The sequence below is a fragment of the Calonectris borealis genome, chromosome 26 (genome assembly GCF_964195595.1).
Source record: "Calonectris borealis chromosome 26, bCalBor7.hap1.2, whole genome shotgun sequence".
NCBI classification, from domain to species: Eukaryota; Metazoa; Chordata; class Aves; order Procellariiformes; family Procellariidae; genus Calonectris; species Calonectris borealis.
In genome coordinates this window covers 4,890,328-4,905,888 of record NC_134337.1, presented here as the reverse complement: position 1 = coordinate 4,905,888, position 15,561 = coordinate 4,890,328, and the positions used below count along the sequence as shown (strand labels likewise).

The window sequence follows — 15,561 nt, the reverse complement described above, 5'->3', positions numbered from 1 at the left end:
ATAAGGTGCATAAAAATAGAGAAAGAAAAATCCAGAGCAGCTGAAACAAAGCATTCTGCATGTGATATTTCCTTAGCTAAATAATAACCACGTGCATGTTCATTCATGCATATATAACCTTTTTGCAGTACGTTTTGCCCACCTGCACACACCTGCACTAGGGCACAGATATTTATGTGCAAGCAAGCAATTTGTGAATCTATATCATATGCACACATGCCCCCTTTCGAAGGCTTGTTCTCACTTGCTGACAGACCAGGAAATAATTCTTAGGACTAACACTTGGATACAAGGCTAGGTGGAAGGATCTGCAGCCCATTGCTAGGTGAAGAGAGCACCCTGTTCGCTGGAGTTCCCCACCGCCAGAGAGCTGGTGAACTCATTGCCTCAATCCTGATCACCAGGGAATGTTAGTAGGATATGTGCAGTGCAGAGTCAAGGTTTATTTGAGGAACAGGATAGTTAGAAATCAAGTTTGAGTGTTTCACAACATCAGAGAAGCTTGAGATTTGTTTACAGCGCCTAATTATAGCAGTTTAGTGCCAAGAGAGAATAAGGAAAGATGAAAGATGTGCTGTAAGGAAAGAATATGCAATGGGCAATTGCAGTACTGCATCGAATTCCTCATGAAAATAACTCTTCCAAGTCCTTATACACCTGGGGACAAAAGGTGAATAAATGATGACACTCTGTAGAAGTAGCTGGGGAAATGGCTGCAGCATTTAGTAATCAGAGTGAGTCACAGATGATATTTCTGGGAATGTACATGCAGAAGGCAAGAATTTCCCCCGGGAGGCAGGGAATGGTTGGTATCTGAAAATCAGCAGTTCTTTAGTTCCACTCAATGAGCTGTGGAGAGAAGGGAAATCAAATGCCAGAGGAAGATGGCATGAAGCAGAACAGATCCAGCCTAACAAGGAGTTAGTATTGGGGAAAGCAGGCTTAAAAATAGAAACCTTTAAACAAATGAACTAGTGTCGTAAGAATCAAAGAGATACGAGTCTCTCCGGGCTATCCTATATAGGCAAAGTGCCCTGAACGCCTGTCTGTGTGAAGTCCCTGCCCAAGACCTACGTGGTGTGATTATCTTTTGGAGGAGGGAATCTGAGGAGCTTTAAAGCTCCTCATTTCTTGACGTGAATCTGGACAGGAACAGATGCTAGACATTTCCTGCACATCATGTGCTCCTGGGTAGACCATGTTACACTGCAGGTAGCGGTGCTGGCTCTTCAGCCTGGGCTTCCCACAGGATGGTTCTCATGGCAGCAGCAATATGAATCTTCCAGCTATACCGAATGATCTGTTTAGAAGAACAGAAAGGGATTCGGACCAGGACAGCTCCCAAATCACTCTCAAAGCTCTCAGTCAGGTAGCTGAGCAGATGCCAGACCCACAGACGTTCCAGCTATCTCCTGTTTGCACAGATACTATTACAGCAGCCACCATCAGCTCTGTGTGCTGCACAGTGAAGTACACGTTCAAGGGTTACGTGACTTGGAGGTAGGAGAGATCCTTTTTCAGGACTCCATTTACAGGCATCAGATTATAGTGGCAGTAACTTAAGCAAGTGTATACATACCCAGCTGGATGTGGAGCCAGATTTTCACACGTTTGGCCACTGACGCTGTGGCCATATTTTCTTAATTCTCTGTTAGACTCCTGAAGAGAGTGGGATGGTTTTCCAAGAAGGTCAGCAGCCCCCAAATAGATCTTAGCTATTAAAAGCTGTTAAGCCATTGAGAGACCAGCAATATCACCAAAGCTCTGGATAGGAGACCCAGACAGGTCTCTTTAAACATGCTCCATGCATCTCTAATAGAGTTTCAGCTTGCAGAGTCCATTTCTTCCCCTGCCTCCAGCTCAACTCCAACTTCAGGATATGCAGAACATTAAAGCTGAGGTAAAGATGTTCCCAGTCATTCCTTTAGGTCCAGGATGACCAGACTCCTGATACCTTTCACCCTGCTTTTGAAAGGAAGAAACTCCACCATTCCTCTCTCTAAAGCAGAAGCCAAAGGAAGAGGAGGAGAACAGGTTAACTCCTAACACCTCCCAGACTGGGCATTGGAAGCAACACAACTCAAAGCAGAAGTCAGTGATTCATTGATATTCCTCCCTTAGATTTTAAGCCAAGTCAAGCAGGAAAACTTTTGCCAAGACGGCAAGGTAAAAGCTAAGAAATAAAAACACCGTGGAGTCAAGCTATCCTGATCATGGCACAAAAGCTCTCTCACTTCTAGCAAAGTGAAAATAAAGGGTTACTTCTTGCTGCAGGCGTTTATGTACAAAGGGGTTGTTGATTTTGTTCTGCTTGCTTTTTGCTGCTCCCAAAGGTTTGATATTTGACACGGCACGGTCTAGGCAGGGCCGTGGTATAGGCCATTGACATGTGCTGGCGTCAGAAGTATATTCTCTTTTACAGGCCCTGGAGCATGAGCTGAACTCCAAAAGGATCAAGTATCGGGTAGGAGTCTGAAGCTGCTTACTATGTCCAGCATGGAGATGGCTGCATTTAGATTTAGTTTGCCAGGAAGGAGTAGATAAGATTGCTCTGATCTTCATGATAAAATGCTTATCAAGTATATAGAGCTTTGAGCAAAACCAGACAGTTGTTAGGAGAACCTGCTGAACTGCTGCCAGGATGTAACACTTATCATTGGAGTGAATAATCTGGTGTGACTGCTTTGTCTCATGTTTTGCCAGTGTGAAAACCATGGTTTGCTCCACAGCAAAAAAGTGCCCAATAGAAAGGAAAGGTTTGGAAACCATAAACACATCAGAGATGGTTCGAAATCTCCTTTTCCTAGCAGATTAATAAGGGACATATGCCAAGGCCATACACAATTTAGGCCTGCTTCACCCAAAGCCAAATAACCTAATGAATAAAACTAGGCATATTGCAGGGACTGCACACATATAACACAGACCCAGGGAAATTACGTTTCTGTCTTTAAACTGACTACTCAAGCCCATTTTCCCCTGCAATAAATATTTACTATGCTGGTAAGGAAAGGTGGAAGAGACAGAAAGTGAGCCTAAATTCTTTGTTAGAGATATAAGCAGGTGACTTAAACATTTGAGATAGCCAAAAAGCATGGATTTATCAGTACCCTGCCAAGGCACTGGGTTGCTCTTCTATATGCAATTCCTGGGCGTATCGACAAAATGACTAATGTCTTAATAGGCATCCTGACATGTTGCAAGGTTAGGCTAGATTTTGGACAGATGTCTTTAATAGCTCCTCTTTCACTCTAAGATAGTCACATCTTATGTAGGTTATACAGCTCTGGAGAAATGAACTGAACAAAGTTTAGCCTTTATCCTGGTTATTTTTCTATAGCAAGAATGAAGCATTCCATTTCTCTTTGAAAGTGCAAAAAACGTCCTGTTAATCTCAGATCTCTATTTGTGATTAAACAAAGAGTAGCAGCAACTAAGCTTTCTGGCCTGCAAGCACATTTCTTCTTGAAATGTTATCAGAAGACTGCTAGAAAAGCACTCCATCTACATGGTTGGGCAGAGCAAACAACATTGACACCTACTGTTGGATATTTTAATTGCTGATAGTATCCAGCCACTGACTACAAGATTCTTGTAAAGCAGAAGGAAGATGCTGTCCTTAGTTAAAACTACATGCTAATACTTTTATTTTGCTTTTATTTCGCCTCCTTCAAAAGTGCTTTCAAGGTGCACTTAATTGCAAATCGAGAAGCTGTATGTGCAGGGAAACTACTTCTTTTAACTCGGTTTCTTCCTTCGTTTAATTCATGGAATTAGATGATTCTTTGGGAGTGATAGTTTTTTATGAGGGTAACTGATAAAAATGAAAGAGCTGAAGACTAATGCTGCTAGTATCAGACAAGGCTGTACTGTATGCTAAGTGAGAGAGAGCACGCTGATTTCTCAGGAGGTTCAACTTTTTAACTCGTAAGGAAATGAGGTTCCCATACAGGCCTCTTGGAGCGTATCAGAAAGCACCACCCAGCCAAGTATAGAGCATGGGTTTGAAAGAAAGAGTTTATCACGTTTTACCATAGTGCCAGATCATATTTAACACCGTTAAAGTGCTTCACACTAAAAAGTTAATCATCGTGATTTCCTTCATGCACAGCTGTTTTTGTCCAGCCCATTAAAGAGAATTTAAGCACAGAATGAAATTACTCTCCCAAGAGATGAAGGAAAAATTTAGCAAGCTGGCAGAAAGAGCTTACCTCTATGTCTTCCCTCCAAACATTACCCTTTTTCTCCTCGGAAACTTTCAGCAAACTAGCTTCAACGGAGTTTCCACAATTCTGAATAGCTTCCTGTTGTTCATATTAACAATTTGTGAAAAGAGATGAGAGAAGAAGGCTCCAGAGCTAGAAAAGTAACCACCATTAAGGAAGAAAAGTCTGACAACATAGAAGATAGCAATGCCCTTACGTGCTCCTATGGTAATCTATATTACTCCAGGAAATATTGCTTCTCCCTGCTACTCCCAACATAGGCTATACATGTATACGTATATGCAGACATATCTGGGGTAAATTCCCATAGGAAAATTCCCAAGGAATTTTCAAGAACACCACTTCACACTAAGGAGGACCATTCTGGCAACAGATTATCTCCGTGGCAGTAATAAATTGTCTGCCTGCAGTGAGGAACATCAGATCAGCAGCCCAAAACAGGCATAGCTCTCCCTAGATTTTTATGGGCAAAATCACACAGCTTCTCACATCCAAAAAATAAATCCAGAATGCATTTATATGAGCTCAACAGCATCTTTGCATTGCCAATGTGATAGGAAGCAGCCTCGCTTCACAAGGAAATCCAAAGCCAGATCTTGCATATACTTTGCCAAAGGCCCATCTATGTAATATATGTCTCTGCATTGCTAACATGAACCTTGGCTGTCGTAACGCTGCCATCAGCACAAATGCCTATATCGGCTGTTGGCTCCAATCTCCCTGTACCAGCAGAGGTTGTGGTACGATCTTTGTACCACAGACCAATACCCGTGCCTCCGCGAGATAAGGGTTAGGGTAAGGCTTTCCAAAACACACGGCACCATTGCATTGACCTTTACCTTTCTCCCCAGGTAGCCTTCCACAGTGACCTGCCCAATCTCCATAGCAAGGGCAGGGAGAACAAAATAACCTCTCTAAAGCAATGGCTCCTGTACACCAAGGTTGGCAAAACCAGGATGGCTAAGGTCTTTGGGGAAACCAGCAGTTTTTAGAGCGTTTGCTGAGAGTCAGTTGTCAGACACATCTCACAGGAGATGGGTGCAAGGCTGTGCAAACCTCATTCACTGTATTTCATCCACTCTATACACAAAATCTAGAAGTCTAATGAACTTTAATGGCAGGTCAGTGGCTTCAGTGCCAGCATGTGATTTGGGCAACTTTGAGGGCATTTTCCAGGCTCCCATTCAACCAAGTCTGGGTGACGTTCTGGAAACTCACCTTCACATCATCTTATCAGGAATTAAAGAACAACTTGGTGCAGAGCAACTGGTCATGTGCACATTGTGTCTTACTCCACCATTTGCAGTAGCCCTGAGTGTGCAGACAGAATCTTCTGAGTTAAAAATGTCATTTTCAGAACCTCTAACTGCCTTTTAAAAAATTCCATTCAGATATGCTTAGAAGAAAGACATTGCATCCTGAAAACAACAAAATGAGCCAAGCTCATATAGAACAAAAGAGATTCGGCTAATTTCTCCCTATGGAGCGTCACAGAAAGCTAAGTCAAGACATGAATCCTTGGCAACACAGAGGTCTCTAAGTTTGGGAAATAGCTGATCAAAAAGAGGAGGGAATAAGTGTGGGAGGAAATGCAACCTGCATGATGCCCTGTCCTTGGGGTCTCTCTCGTAGAGCTTGACCTCCAAAAAATAATGCTTCTCCCTGAAGAAAATTACCTTTGCAAGTGGGAGAATGACTTGGCAGAAGCTGAGTTGGTTTTCCTTTACTGATGGGACACCAAGAAACTCTCTCCACTCCTGTGAAGTGACAACAAGCTCAGATGGTGTGGGCAAGAGACAGCTCAGATCACAAAGCCCCCTGGATCCTGACAGGCAGTTTGCCTACAGCAAGTGCACCCAGTTCCTGTATCCTCCAAAAAGCCCATTGCTGTGAGCCTAAGCCCTATTCAGTCCTGCCTCGCTGACTGCTCCAGCCAAGGAGACAAAACCCTTGTAAATCACCTTTGGTTTGGCAGTGCTTACCACTTCCGGGCAGACACAATGGCAGCGCAAGTGAACACCTCAGCGATCTACCACTGCGCAATAGCCAGTGTTGTCACAAAACCTCACGCTGTAAACAGAATTTCTAAGAATAAAAGTAATCTAATCTTGTTCTTCAACTACTCTTGCAGCACCACCACATGGCACAGCCTGACAATAGTGGTGTCCCCAGCTGGAGTGTTAAGGCCCATTGTAATGGTATCATTTTTTTATGATACGGGTCTTTACCAACTTTCGTAATGTTTGTACATCTTTGTTGATACAAGATTTGCATGAAATAAAAGAGGGAAACGGTCTGCACCAGATCAGTCCTGGTCAAAGATGGCCAAGCTCACTTTGCTTACCGGTAAGTCCTGCTTCAAAACTTAGTTCTCTATATTTATGACAAGTATTTGTGGCTCTTTCAATGTTATACTGGCTGGCTATTCAGGAGATTTTGGGGGATTAAAAATGCAGCACGCTCTCTTCTGTCAAAGGAAAATATATAGCAGTTACTTTCAGGATGTTTATATGTTGCACTACTTTTGGAGTTGATTTCTTTTTCTTTAGATATGCAAATTCCTGATTTAATTGCTTTATTAAATTGAAAAATTATCTTGGACCAAGAAAATGACACTCTGAGGAGGAAAACTGGTCATTCTGATAGAAAGGCTATTACTGTCACCATAGCAGAGTATATTCCAAAAGGCTTCTGCTATTTCAGCCATGCTTAGAGGCACCAAGATCACCTGTTGCCTAACCCTAGCTGAAAGAAGCAGCAGAACATTGAGCCGTTAATGACCATGATCTCCTCTGTGTGTCCCCTTCGATCAGAATGAATTGTGACCTGGGAGACACGTTATGTTGGGTTCAGACAGATCCTCATGAAGAGAAGCAAAAATAGGCCCATTGATAGAAGCAATTTTATTTGCATTACAGGATATATACCAGAGAGTTTCTGCTAGTTCAGGCATTACCTTATTTCTCAGTTCTAAGACTAATTTCACACTTTTTTCTTTAAAGGTCTGGCCCTCCTCCTGAACGCCCAGATAGGTATGTGCTTTCTGCCCCAAAAACAACTCTACCAAACCCTTTTCAGTAATGACACATGCAGCTGGAACAGACTTACTAGCTAATTCTTTTACAAGCCGCGGGGGAGGAAGGAGAGGCAGGCAGGCACACAGCGATGGTGTCTGAAGACAAAAGCTTAACGAAGCATGGCATGCTCAATCTAAAGTACAAATATGTTACTTTCTTTCACGCAAGCTTCCTCTTAGCAGCCCCTTCCTGCTCAGCTTGAATGAAGCATGATCGCAGCTGCTAGCTTGGTCTTTGCAGAAGCTTTCAAAGGCAGATCAAACAGGTGGCACAGCAAACATGCAAAGAGCCTTCCACCTTCCAGGCACTTCATCAGAGATCCCTTCTGCCTCTGTTCTTTCTTACTTGGCAGCAAAGGAGAAAGATTTGGTTTGAGGAAGAGACCCAGCACTCAGAACCACGCTGATTCATGAATTTAAGGGTGCAAGGGCTCCTAGAGCGACTCATCTACTGAAACAAAATAGGGAGGAAAGAAATCCATTATTATCCTTGGAGAGCCAGTTCTGAGAGGGATAACCAACCCGACTTCACTTTCTCTGAACTCCTCACCCTGCAAGGAAAAACTGCCCAATCATTTCTGATTAGATCTGCCTCATGCAGTTACTAACTCCTAACTGCAGCCCAGGGCACTGTTCCCTTTCCTGTGTGACTTGAAGGATGGTTATAGGAAATAACATGGCCTCATGCAGCTAGGTACCTGGTCCTTCTGCATTTCAGAGACATGTCCTCTCTGCTCTTTTCTCTCCCAACCGCATCTCCTCTATTTCTCTGCAGGCACTGCATATGTGCTGTCATGTTACTTCACCAACTGGTCGCAATATAGGCCTGGCCTGGGAAAATTCATGCCTGACAACATCAACCCATTCCTGTGCGACCATCTGATCTACGCCTTTGCTGGGATGTCCAACAATAAGATCACAACTTACGAATGGAACGACGAGACCCTTTACAAATCCTTCAATGGTTTGAAGAACCAGTACGTATGGAGAGGAAAGGGCATCACTTTTTCTCTCTCTCAGGTCCTGCCCCGTTACTCAGCATCTGTTCTCTGCACAATGGCAGCCCAATCCACAGTCAAGGGGTGCCAAGGAGAAGAGGCGGGTAGTGACAGGGAAAAGGAGGGCAGAGCAGGGCAGGCTGCCAGCACCAGTCCTTTGAGGATGATGGCAGCGACTCAGTGCACTGCTGACTTGCTCTTTGGGTTTCACACCAAGAGATCACAGCCTACAAAGGCAGACACTTTCAAGGAAAGCAAGAGCACTGTGCTTTATGTCGGTCTGTTGTGTAATGTTAGAAATTGGTAAGACTAAACCATTCCTTGTGGTGAAATATGTTCCTGTTCCTTCCTTTGCAGGAATGGAAAACTGAAGACCCTCCTGGCGATTGGAGGATGGAATTTCGGGACAGCCAAGTAAGTTCAAACCATCTTCTTCCCATAACGGCACCCTGGAAAGGAGGAAGAGGGAGGGAAGAGGCACCAACCAAACCCCACCTCTGTCCTGCTCTGCTTCCCTAGGTTCTCCACAATGGTTTCGACTCCTGAGAACCGCCAGACCTTCATCAACTCCGTCATCAAATTCCTGCGCCAGTATCAATTTGATGGGCTGGACCTTGACTGGGAATACCCTGGGTCCAGGGGCAGCCCACCCCAGGACAAGACTCTCTTTACCGTGCTGGTTAAGGTAAGCTGAAACAAAAGGTTTTGTTCAAGACCTCTGCTCTGCACGGCTCTGGCTGCAAAGCCTCAGCCCAGAGAGTCCACGGTGAGAGTTGTTTCCTGGCATCCCTCAGGAAATGCTGGCAGCCTTTGAGCAGGAAGCCAAACAGGTCAACAAGCCCCGTCTCATGCTCACCGCTGCTGTTGCTGCAGGACTTTCCACCATTCAGGCTGGCTACCAGATTGCTGAGCTTGGAGAGTGAGTAGCAAACCCTCAGGTATCGTTTCTGTGACTTAAGTGGTCTTCCTTCAAGCAGATAAGGGCAACTCTGCCATTAGCTGGCAGAAACCAACCTCATTGCATGTGGGGTCCCTACTCTTTTGCGTAAGGCAAGAATGCTATGAGAGTGGGGCTTGTTTGGTGGGAAAGGGACACCTCAGAAAGCGAAGTGTAACAACAGGCTGCTCAAAGTCATTGGGGAACATCTCTCGGTTCCCAGAATACCAGTGCGATTCCTACTCTGCCTTGACCTCTGCCTCCCTCCACTGGTGGAGAGAATCGGCTCCAGCACTTACAAGGCCAGCTCGAAACAAGTCTTGAAGAACCCAGATTTGTAGAAAGTGGGGATATGGCCAGGGATGTGGTGGGGTAAACGGCCGGCACTAAAGGAACAATCAGGTCTGGGTGACTGAGCAGGCCAGGAGATAGACGCAAGCAATGTTCTCCACAGGTACCTGGACTACTTCCATGTGATGACTTACGACTTCCACGGCCCCTGGGATGGATACACTGGGGAGAACAGCCCTCTGTACAAAGGCCCAGCTGACACTGGTGACCTCATCTACTTCAATGTTGTAAGTATATTTTCCAAGACTGTGTCACAGATGATTATCATGACACCAGTGATCAGAAGTTTAAGGCGTCATCCTCCTGCCTACAGATCCTGACACAGACTTTAACTGTGGTGGGTTTTTTTACAGAATTATGCTATGAACTATTGGAAGAGCAATGGTGCTCCAGCTGAGAAGCTCCTTGTTGGATTCCCAACCTATGGACATAACTTCAACCTCCGAAACCCATCTGACACTGCTGTTGGGGCACCAACATCAGGACCTGGGCCAGCTGGACCTTACACAAGGCAGGCTGGATTCTTGGCTTACTACGAGGTATGTGTGCTCCTACACACCTAGGCCACCAAGAACACAAATACCCTTCAAACTACCCAGCAGGGAATTTTTAACCCATGGACCTATGGAATATGCCAACTGCCCTTTTTTGTAGGACACTTGCTAACTTCTCCCTCTCTACCCTTTTTTCCTAGATCTGCACATTCCTGGCCTCTGGAGCCACCCAGGCTTGGGATGCCCCCCAGGATGTGCCCTATGCCTACAAGGGCAATGAATGGGTTGGCTATGACAACATCAAGAGCTTCAACATCAAGGTATGGTGGGATGTGTGGCTGTGCTAATAATAAGGCAGGAGGCCTTCTGCACTAGCAAGTCCCTGGACTAATTGGGTTTTCTCTCCTGTTACTGAACAGGTGGACTGGCTGAAGAAGAACAATTTTGGAGGTGCTATGGTTTGGGCCCTTCCTATGGATGACTTCACTGGCACTTTCTGCAAGGAAGGCAAATATCCCCTGATTACCGCCCTGAAGAACGGTCTTGGTCTGCAAAACGGTGGTGAGTAGCTTGAGTGGCGTCTGCTTCTTGAAGGTGACTCCCTAGCTCGCTACTGATGCAGGGCTTCAGAGACACGTGAACCTTTACCTCTGGAGCCTTGGTGGATAAAGACTTTCTGTGGAAGCCATAACTAGAGATTGCCCTGGAAAGATCCCTTCGCTCTACATCCCCCGGGATAAAAGAGGGAGATTGTAACTTGGACCTGGGTCCAGATATTTCAAAGGCCTGGTGTGAGCCAGGCCAGACTTTGGGGGAACACAGTTTAATAGCTGACCCCCACCACTAAAGGGCCTATAGAGGGATGGGAGGGATGGCTGTCAAAACAAAAATAAGTCCTTTCCTGCTCTTAATTCAGATGGTGTGCCTCCAGCTCAGCCCAATCCTCCAGTCACTAGCGGAAGCGGAAGTGGAAGTAGTGGAAGTGGAAGTGGAAGTGGAAGTGGAAGTGGAAGTGGAAGTGGGAACGGAGGCTCTGGTGTTAGTGACTTCTGTGCTGGCAAGACCAATGGCATCTATGCTGATCCAACCAACAAGAGCATGTTCTACAACTGCATTAATGGCAAAACCTTTGTGCAGAGCTGCAGTAACGGTCTCGTCTTTGATACCAGCTGCTCCTGCTGCAACTGGCCATGAGGATACAATGCTATTACAGCAAACAGACACCTCTGATCGAATTGCATGGAATGATTAAATAAAGTGTTCTGAAAAAGCAACAATTGTCACGTTTCAACTCGTCTCACGCTTAATATTTTGATGCTCCCTGATTCTCTCATGATAATCACACTTGTGCTCAGGGAAGGGCCTGAATCCACAAGCTGGACTTAATTCCAGTATGGCATTTTCCAGGGGGTTCTTGCTGCCCTACCATGACAGCCAGGCACAGGGAAAAAGACAGGGAGCAGACAACGGGGCAGATCAGGCTGTGTCACAAGAGAGATCACGGAGAAGGGTCCTGACAGCACAACGTATAGGCTGCTCCCCCCAAGACCTCTCCCCTACTGACTTACAGTGTGAAAACAGCAGCTCCTCGGAGTAGGAGCCAACACAGCGCAATCCTCAGGGATGTTATTAATCCTCCTCTTTTCCCTGCACCCTTCAGGTGCTGCCATCGCCAGCATTCCCTCCAGCACCCCCTGCTCCGTGTCTATAGCAACTGGAGTACACACACATCCTGACGTCTGGCAGGGCAGCATGGCGGCGGAGTGGGAGCCGAGAGGTGAGCCGTGTGAGGTGCGTGCACCCAGGGGGGCTGTGGGCACGAGGGCTTTCCTTCTTGTGCAGCTTCCCGGTGGCGTCGGGCTTCCCCCAGCAACCTTCCCCACAACCGGGCTGGTAGGCTACTGTTTGCTCAGACTGGGGAAAAAGAAGCCTTTGTGGCAGGAGGGAAGAGGCATCCAAAAGGGCAGACCCCTCGCAAATATCCAGGGTCAGGGGAAATTCCCATCTGGGAGATAAGGGGATGGTTGGCCTCAGGCAGAGAGCAGCAGACACTTAAGAAGGGAAAAAAGCATCAAATGGTCACCTCTGCAAGGGTTTATCACACTGTTGGCATTTCCCTCTCCTGGTGTCACAGATGTGCAGAAGCGGATCTCATTTGGGTCATGTCAAGAGCGGAAAATGTTCCCTATCCACCATGCCCCAGACAGGCTGGGGATCCAGCTGATAGCCATCGGGGGAGACCCTTCGCTTGGGCCAGGCTATTATCTGAGTCAAGAGGTAAGTTGTTGTTTTCATGCTCAGAGCTTTTCCTTCACAGAAGACACACAGTACAGGAGCAATAGGACCATGGCCAGCCGGACATGGAGTCCCCCACACCTGCCCTGCAAACCCATTGTACAAGGTCTCCACGTATACCTAGAAAAAGAAATTCCCCTGCCCTTCCAAATGTACCAGTCCTCAAAGCTCTAACTGCCCTAGCGCTCTACAATAGTGAGAAATTAGAGGAATTAACAGGAACAATGTCTGCTGCTCATGTACTTCTGCCCTTCCCCTGATGCAAATGGTGTCTTGAAAATGTCAGTAAGACACTTCTGCTTTTGAATCGCAGAGAAGCAGCCTCACATACTCTTTGGAAAACAAACCACTGAGCAAGAAAGGCTATGTGATAGGAGCAAGAACAGCCCAGCGTTTCATACCAGAGCCACAGGTAAGAAAGCGGCAGAGCTGCAGCTTTGCAAGAATTTGTAGGCTGTTCCCGTCATAGACTCTCAGTTTCACTCACATTTGCTGGGGCTGTCTCCAACTTAATATATACGGTAGCTACAGATCTCCTTACACGTAGTCTAGTGGGAGGTGTTGAGCCGAGAGACCGATGACTGATCATATGAGCTCTGGCAACATCCACACATGCATTTGTATATACACATTCCTTTGTATCACATACACACACATGTAAATGCACATACTGAGGCAAAATCAGGAAGGGAGCTCAGCTATACTACCTGAACAAACAAGCTATTGTTTTCTGGCCCAACTTCTCTAGAATAACAATATATTAGGAGAGACGTCACAGGACACACTGGGTAAGGAGTAGGGAGTGCATAATTGACTTGTTCTGATTTTTTTGTACTATCAGAGTAGCCAAAGCATGCATTGAACAGCAGGTCTGTAATGCCCAGCTGGCTGCTGATCAGAGCATATAGGAATGGTTTGCAGAACAAAGTCTTCCATATAAAAATTTTATCTCTTGCAGACTGTGACTCCCAGCCCAGCAACATACCAGTCATTCTGGAATAAAGAGAGAAAATGCCAGCCTGCCTATGCTCCATTTTCCATTAAGACACCACGATTTCCAGATAAGCCTTCAGATAAAGAATTTTTCCCTGGGTAATGTAACTAATTTTCTTACACTTTTCATAATAACCAGGAGTACTAGCAGAGAGAAATACTAAGACACAAATGGGAGATAGGTAACTTGAGTTCCCAGTAATGCTTTTTTATCTTCAAAAAGCTCCCCTGCTTTAGTCTTTAACTTAGCATGATGACTAGAATACCACAGCAAGCATTTCTCCCATGGATCGAGGTAGGACTGGCAAATTCCAGTATTACAAATATCATACACCAGCTCCAGAAATGAGATATTTTGTGTCGGTTTTCTTTAGACCTGGAACTTACAAAGCAGACAAGCAATTACACAAAAAAATCACTTGGCCGATGAAGTTTGGGTCTCCAGACTGGTCTTTAGTGCCGATGCCAGCAAAGAGGATGCTAAAAATGGAGGTACAGAAGGTAAGGACAGGGATAAGGAGATGTTATTCCTGACTCAATGCTCCTGACAAAGGAAATCGTGTGATTATTTCAATGCTTTTGCACTATGTTTCATCATCCTTTCCTCACTGGCCTGCTGGGTACGTGGCTCTACTAGCCTGGGGCACAAGATACAAAGCAATTTTCTATCAGAAAATGCTGGCTTGCAAAAACAGTTACAGTCCTTCAAAAAAACCTTCTATTGAGAAATTTGCTCTGGGAGTTTCCATCCACAAAGTGAGAGAACCAGAGTACAGACTTCCCCATGTAGCTCTCCTGAAAAGAAAACCTTTCTGATTTAAAACACAGTTTCAGGTGCTCGACACCATCTCACATCTTCCTGCGCTTTTCTGAAGCAACTGTCATTGCTAATATCTAACGGATAGTAGTTGTCTTTTAGCTGACCATAGACAGAGAATTCAGGAAACACCGGGATCGAGTGGCCTACCTGAGTTTATACTACAGCTGAGGCGCCAGGGCTGCCGCCGCACGTCCTCCCCTTCCAGCGGGGCAGCTCGGGCTTCGCCACCGCTTCCCGCCCACTCGTGGAGCCATTCATCTGCACTACCCAGCCTCTCCGAATAAAACCGTTTCAAAAAGAGGCATTTCTTGCCACTAGTTGTGCTTACCTGGTACCGCGCCAGGTGTCTGCTGCCTCTGCGGGTGTTTGGGTGCCGCTGGGTCCCATGCACAGCACCCCTCAGCCCCGCTTCCCTCAGCCCCGTGGCCCAGGCAGGGCTGGCAGCCATCTTCTCTGGGTCGACATGGAAACACCTCACCTCACCTCACTGCCCTCCCCAACATGGCTTCCCTCGCCGCAAGGGGCATTTCCCTCCAAAATCCAGCCCTCACTGGCACCGGAAAGGAGCCAAATTAATGCAGCTAAAGGGTGGGTTGGCTGCTGCCCCGTCTCCTCAGCACGGGGAGCGAACGCCACCATCTTCTCCTCAGCTGCCACCTGCCTTCCCCGGCCTCCTCATCTCCACCATCTCCTCCTCTCCAACAGATGCTCCAGGCCAGGCCCAGGGTTCACCCACAGCCTGAGGAGAGCTGAGAAACACGGGGGCGTACGTGGCACAGCCAGGGTACTGCACTGCCCTCAGCTGTGTTCAGAGAGAGTATAATGGCTTTGTGCACAGCCAGCAACTCATTAAAGTAGCACACAGCAAACATCCTGGGGAAAGCAGCTGGGCTGGGACAGGTTAGAGCAGACGGCCTGCGAAATGTACGTTTGCATTACTAGCTTTTTCCCTACTGACATTGAGGAAGATATTCTCAAGCAAGGAGCAAGCAACATGCTGCTAATTAAGAATCTGGCCACGAAAATAAATTTAGTCTGAAACTGAAAGGTACTGGTATTCATCACCAGTTGTTTCTGTAATGTACAACTCAGACCCTAGGGGATTTCTATAAAAGTTTACAAACCTTCATACACAGACTTAATCTGTACGATCACAAGCTTGATTCAATCTCAGGGGAAAACTACGAGCAGGCAACATTCACTCTCGGTATAACTACCAGTCACAATGCAGGCTTTCAAATTTTCTGGGTCTTTTTAGGCGTTTCCGTAGCAAATTTCACCTGTAGCCCAATTTCAGCTACAAAACCAAAATGCATTCTTCCAATTTCCCACTTTCGGTCTTCGAGTGCTCTCGCATACGCACAACAGCAG

The 15,561-nt window shown here is 46.1% G+C and overlaps 2 protein-coding genes across 2 annotated transcripts; both read left to right on the top strand.

The window, feature by feature from the left end:
- Positions 1-6,478: 6,478 nt before the first annotated feature.
- Positions 6,479-11,359, top strand: LOC142093191 (acidic mammalian chitinase-like). The gene is made up of 11 exons (XM_075174117.1): positions 6,479-6,572; positions 7,229-7,258; positions 8,078-8,279; positions 8,658-8,714; positions 8,820-8,985; positions 9,095-9,219; positions 9,692-9,815; positions 9,942-10,127; positions 10,283-10,402; positions 10,502-10,643; positions 10,999-11,359. The coding sequence occupies exons 1-11, from the start codon at positions 6,548-6,550 to the stop codon at positions 11,274-11,276; spliced, it is 1,455 nt and encodes a 484-aa protein (XP_075030218.1). The 5' UTR covers positions 6,479-6,547; the 3' UTR covers positions 11,277-11,359.
- Positions 11,360-11,834: 475 nt separating this feature from the next.
- CIMAP3 (ciliary microtubule associated protein 3) lies at positions 11,835-14,358 on the top strand. The gene is made up of 6 exons (XM_075174355.1): positions 11,835-11,859; positions 12,217-12,359; positions 12,691-12,789; positions 13,336-13,469; positions 13,745-13,871; positions 14,290-14,358. Exons 1-6 carry the CDS (start codon positions 11,835-11,837, stop codon positions 14,356-14,358), a joined length of 597 nt encoding a protein of 198 aa, XP_075030456.1.
- The last annotated feature ends 1,203 nt before the right edge of the window (positions 14,359-15,561 follow it).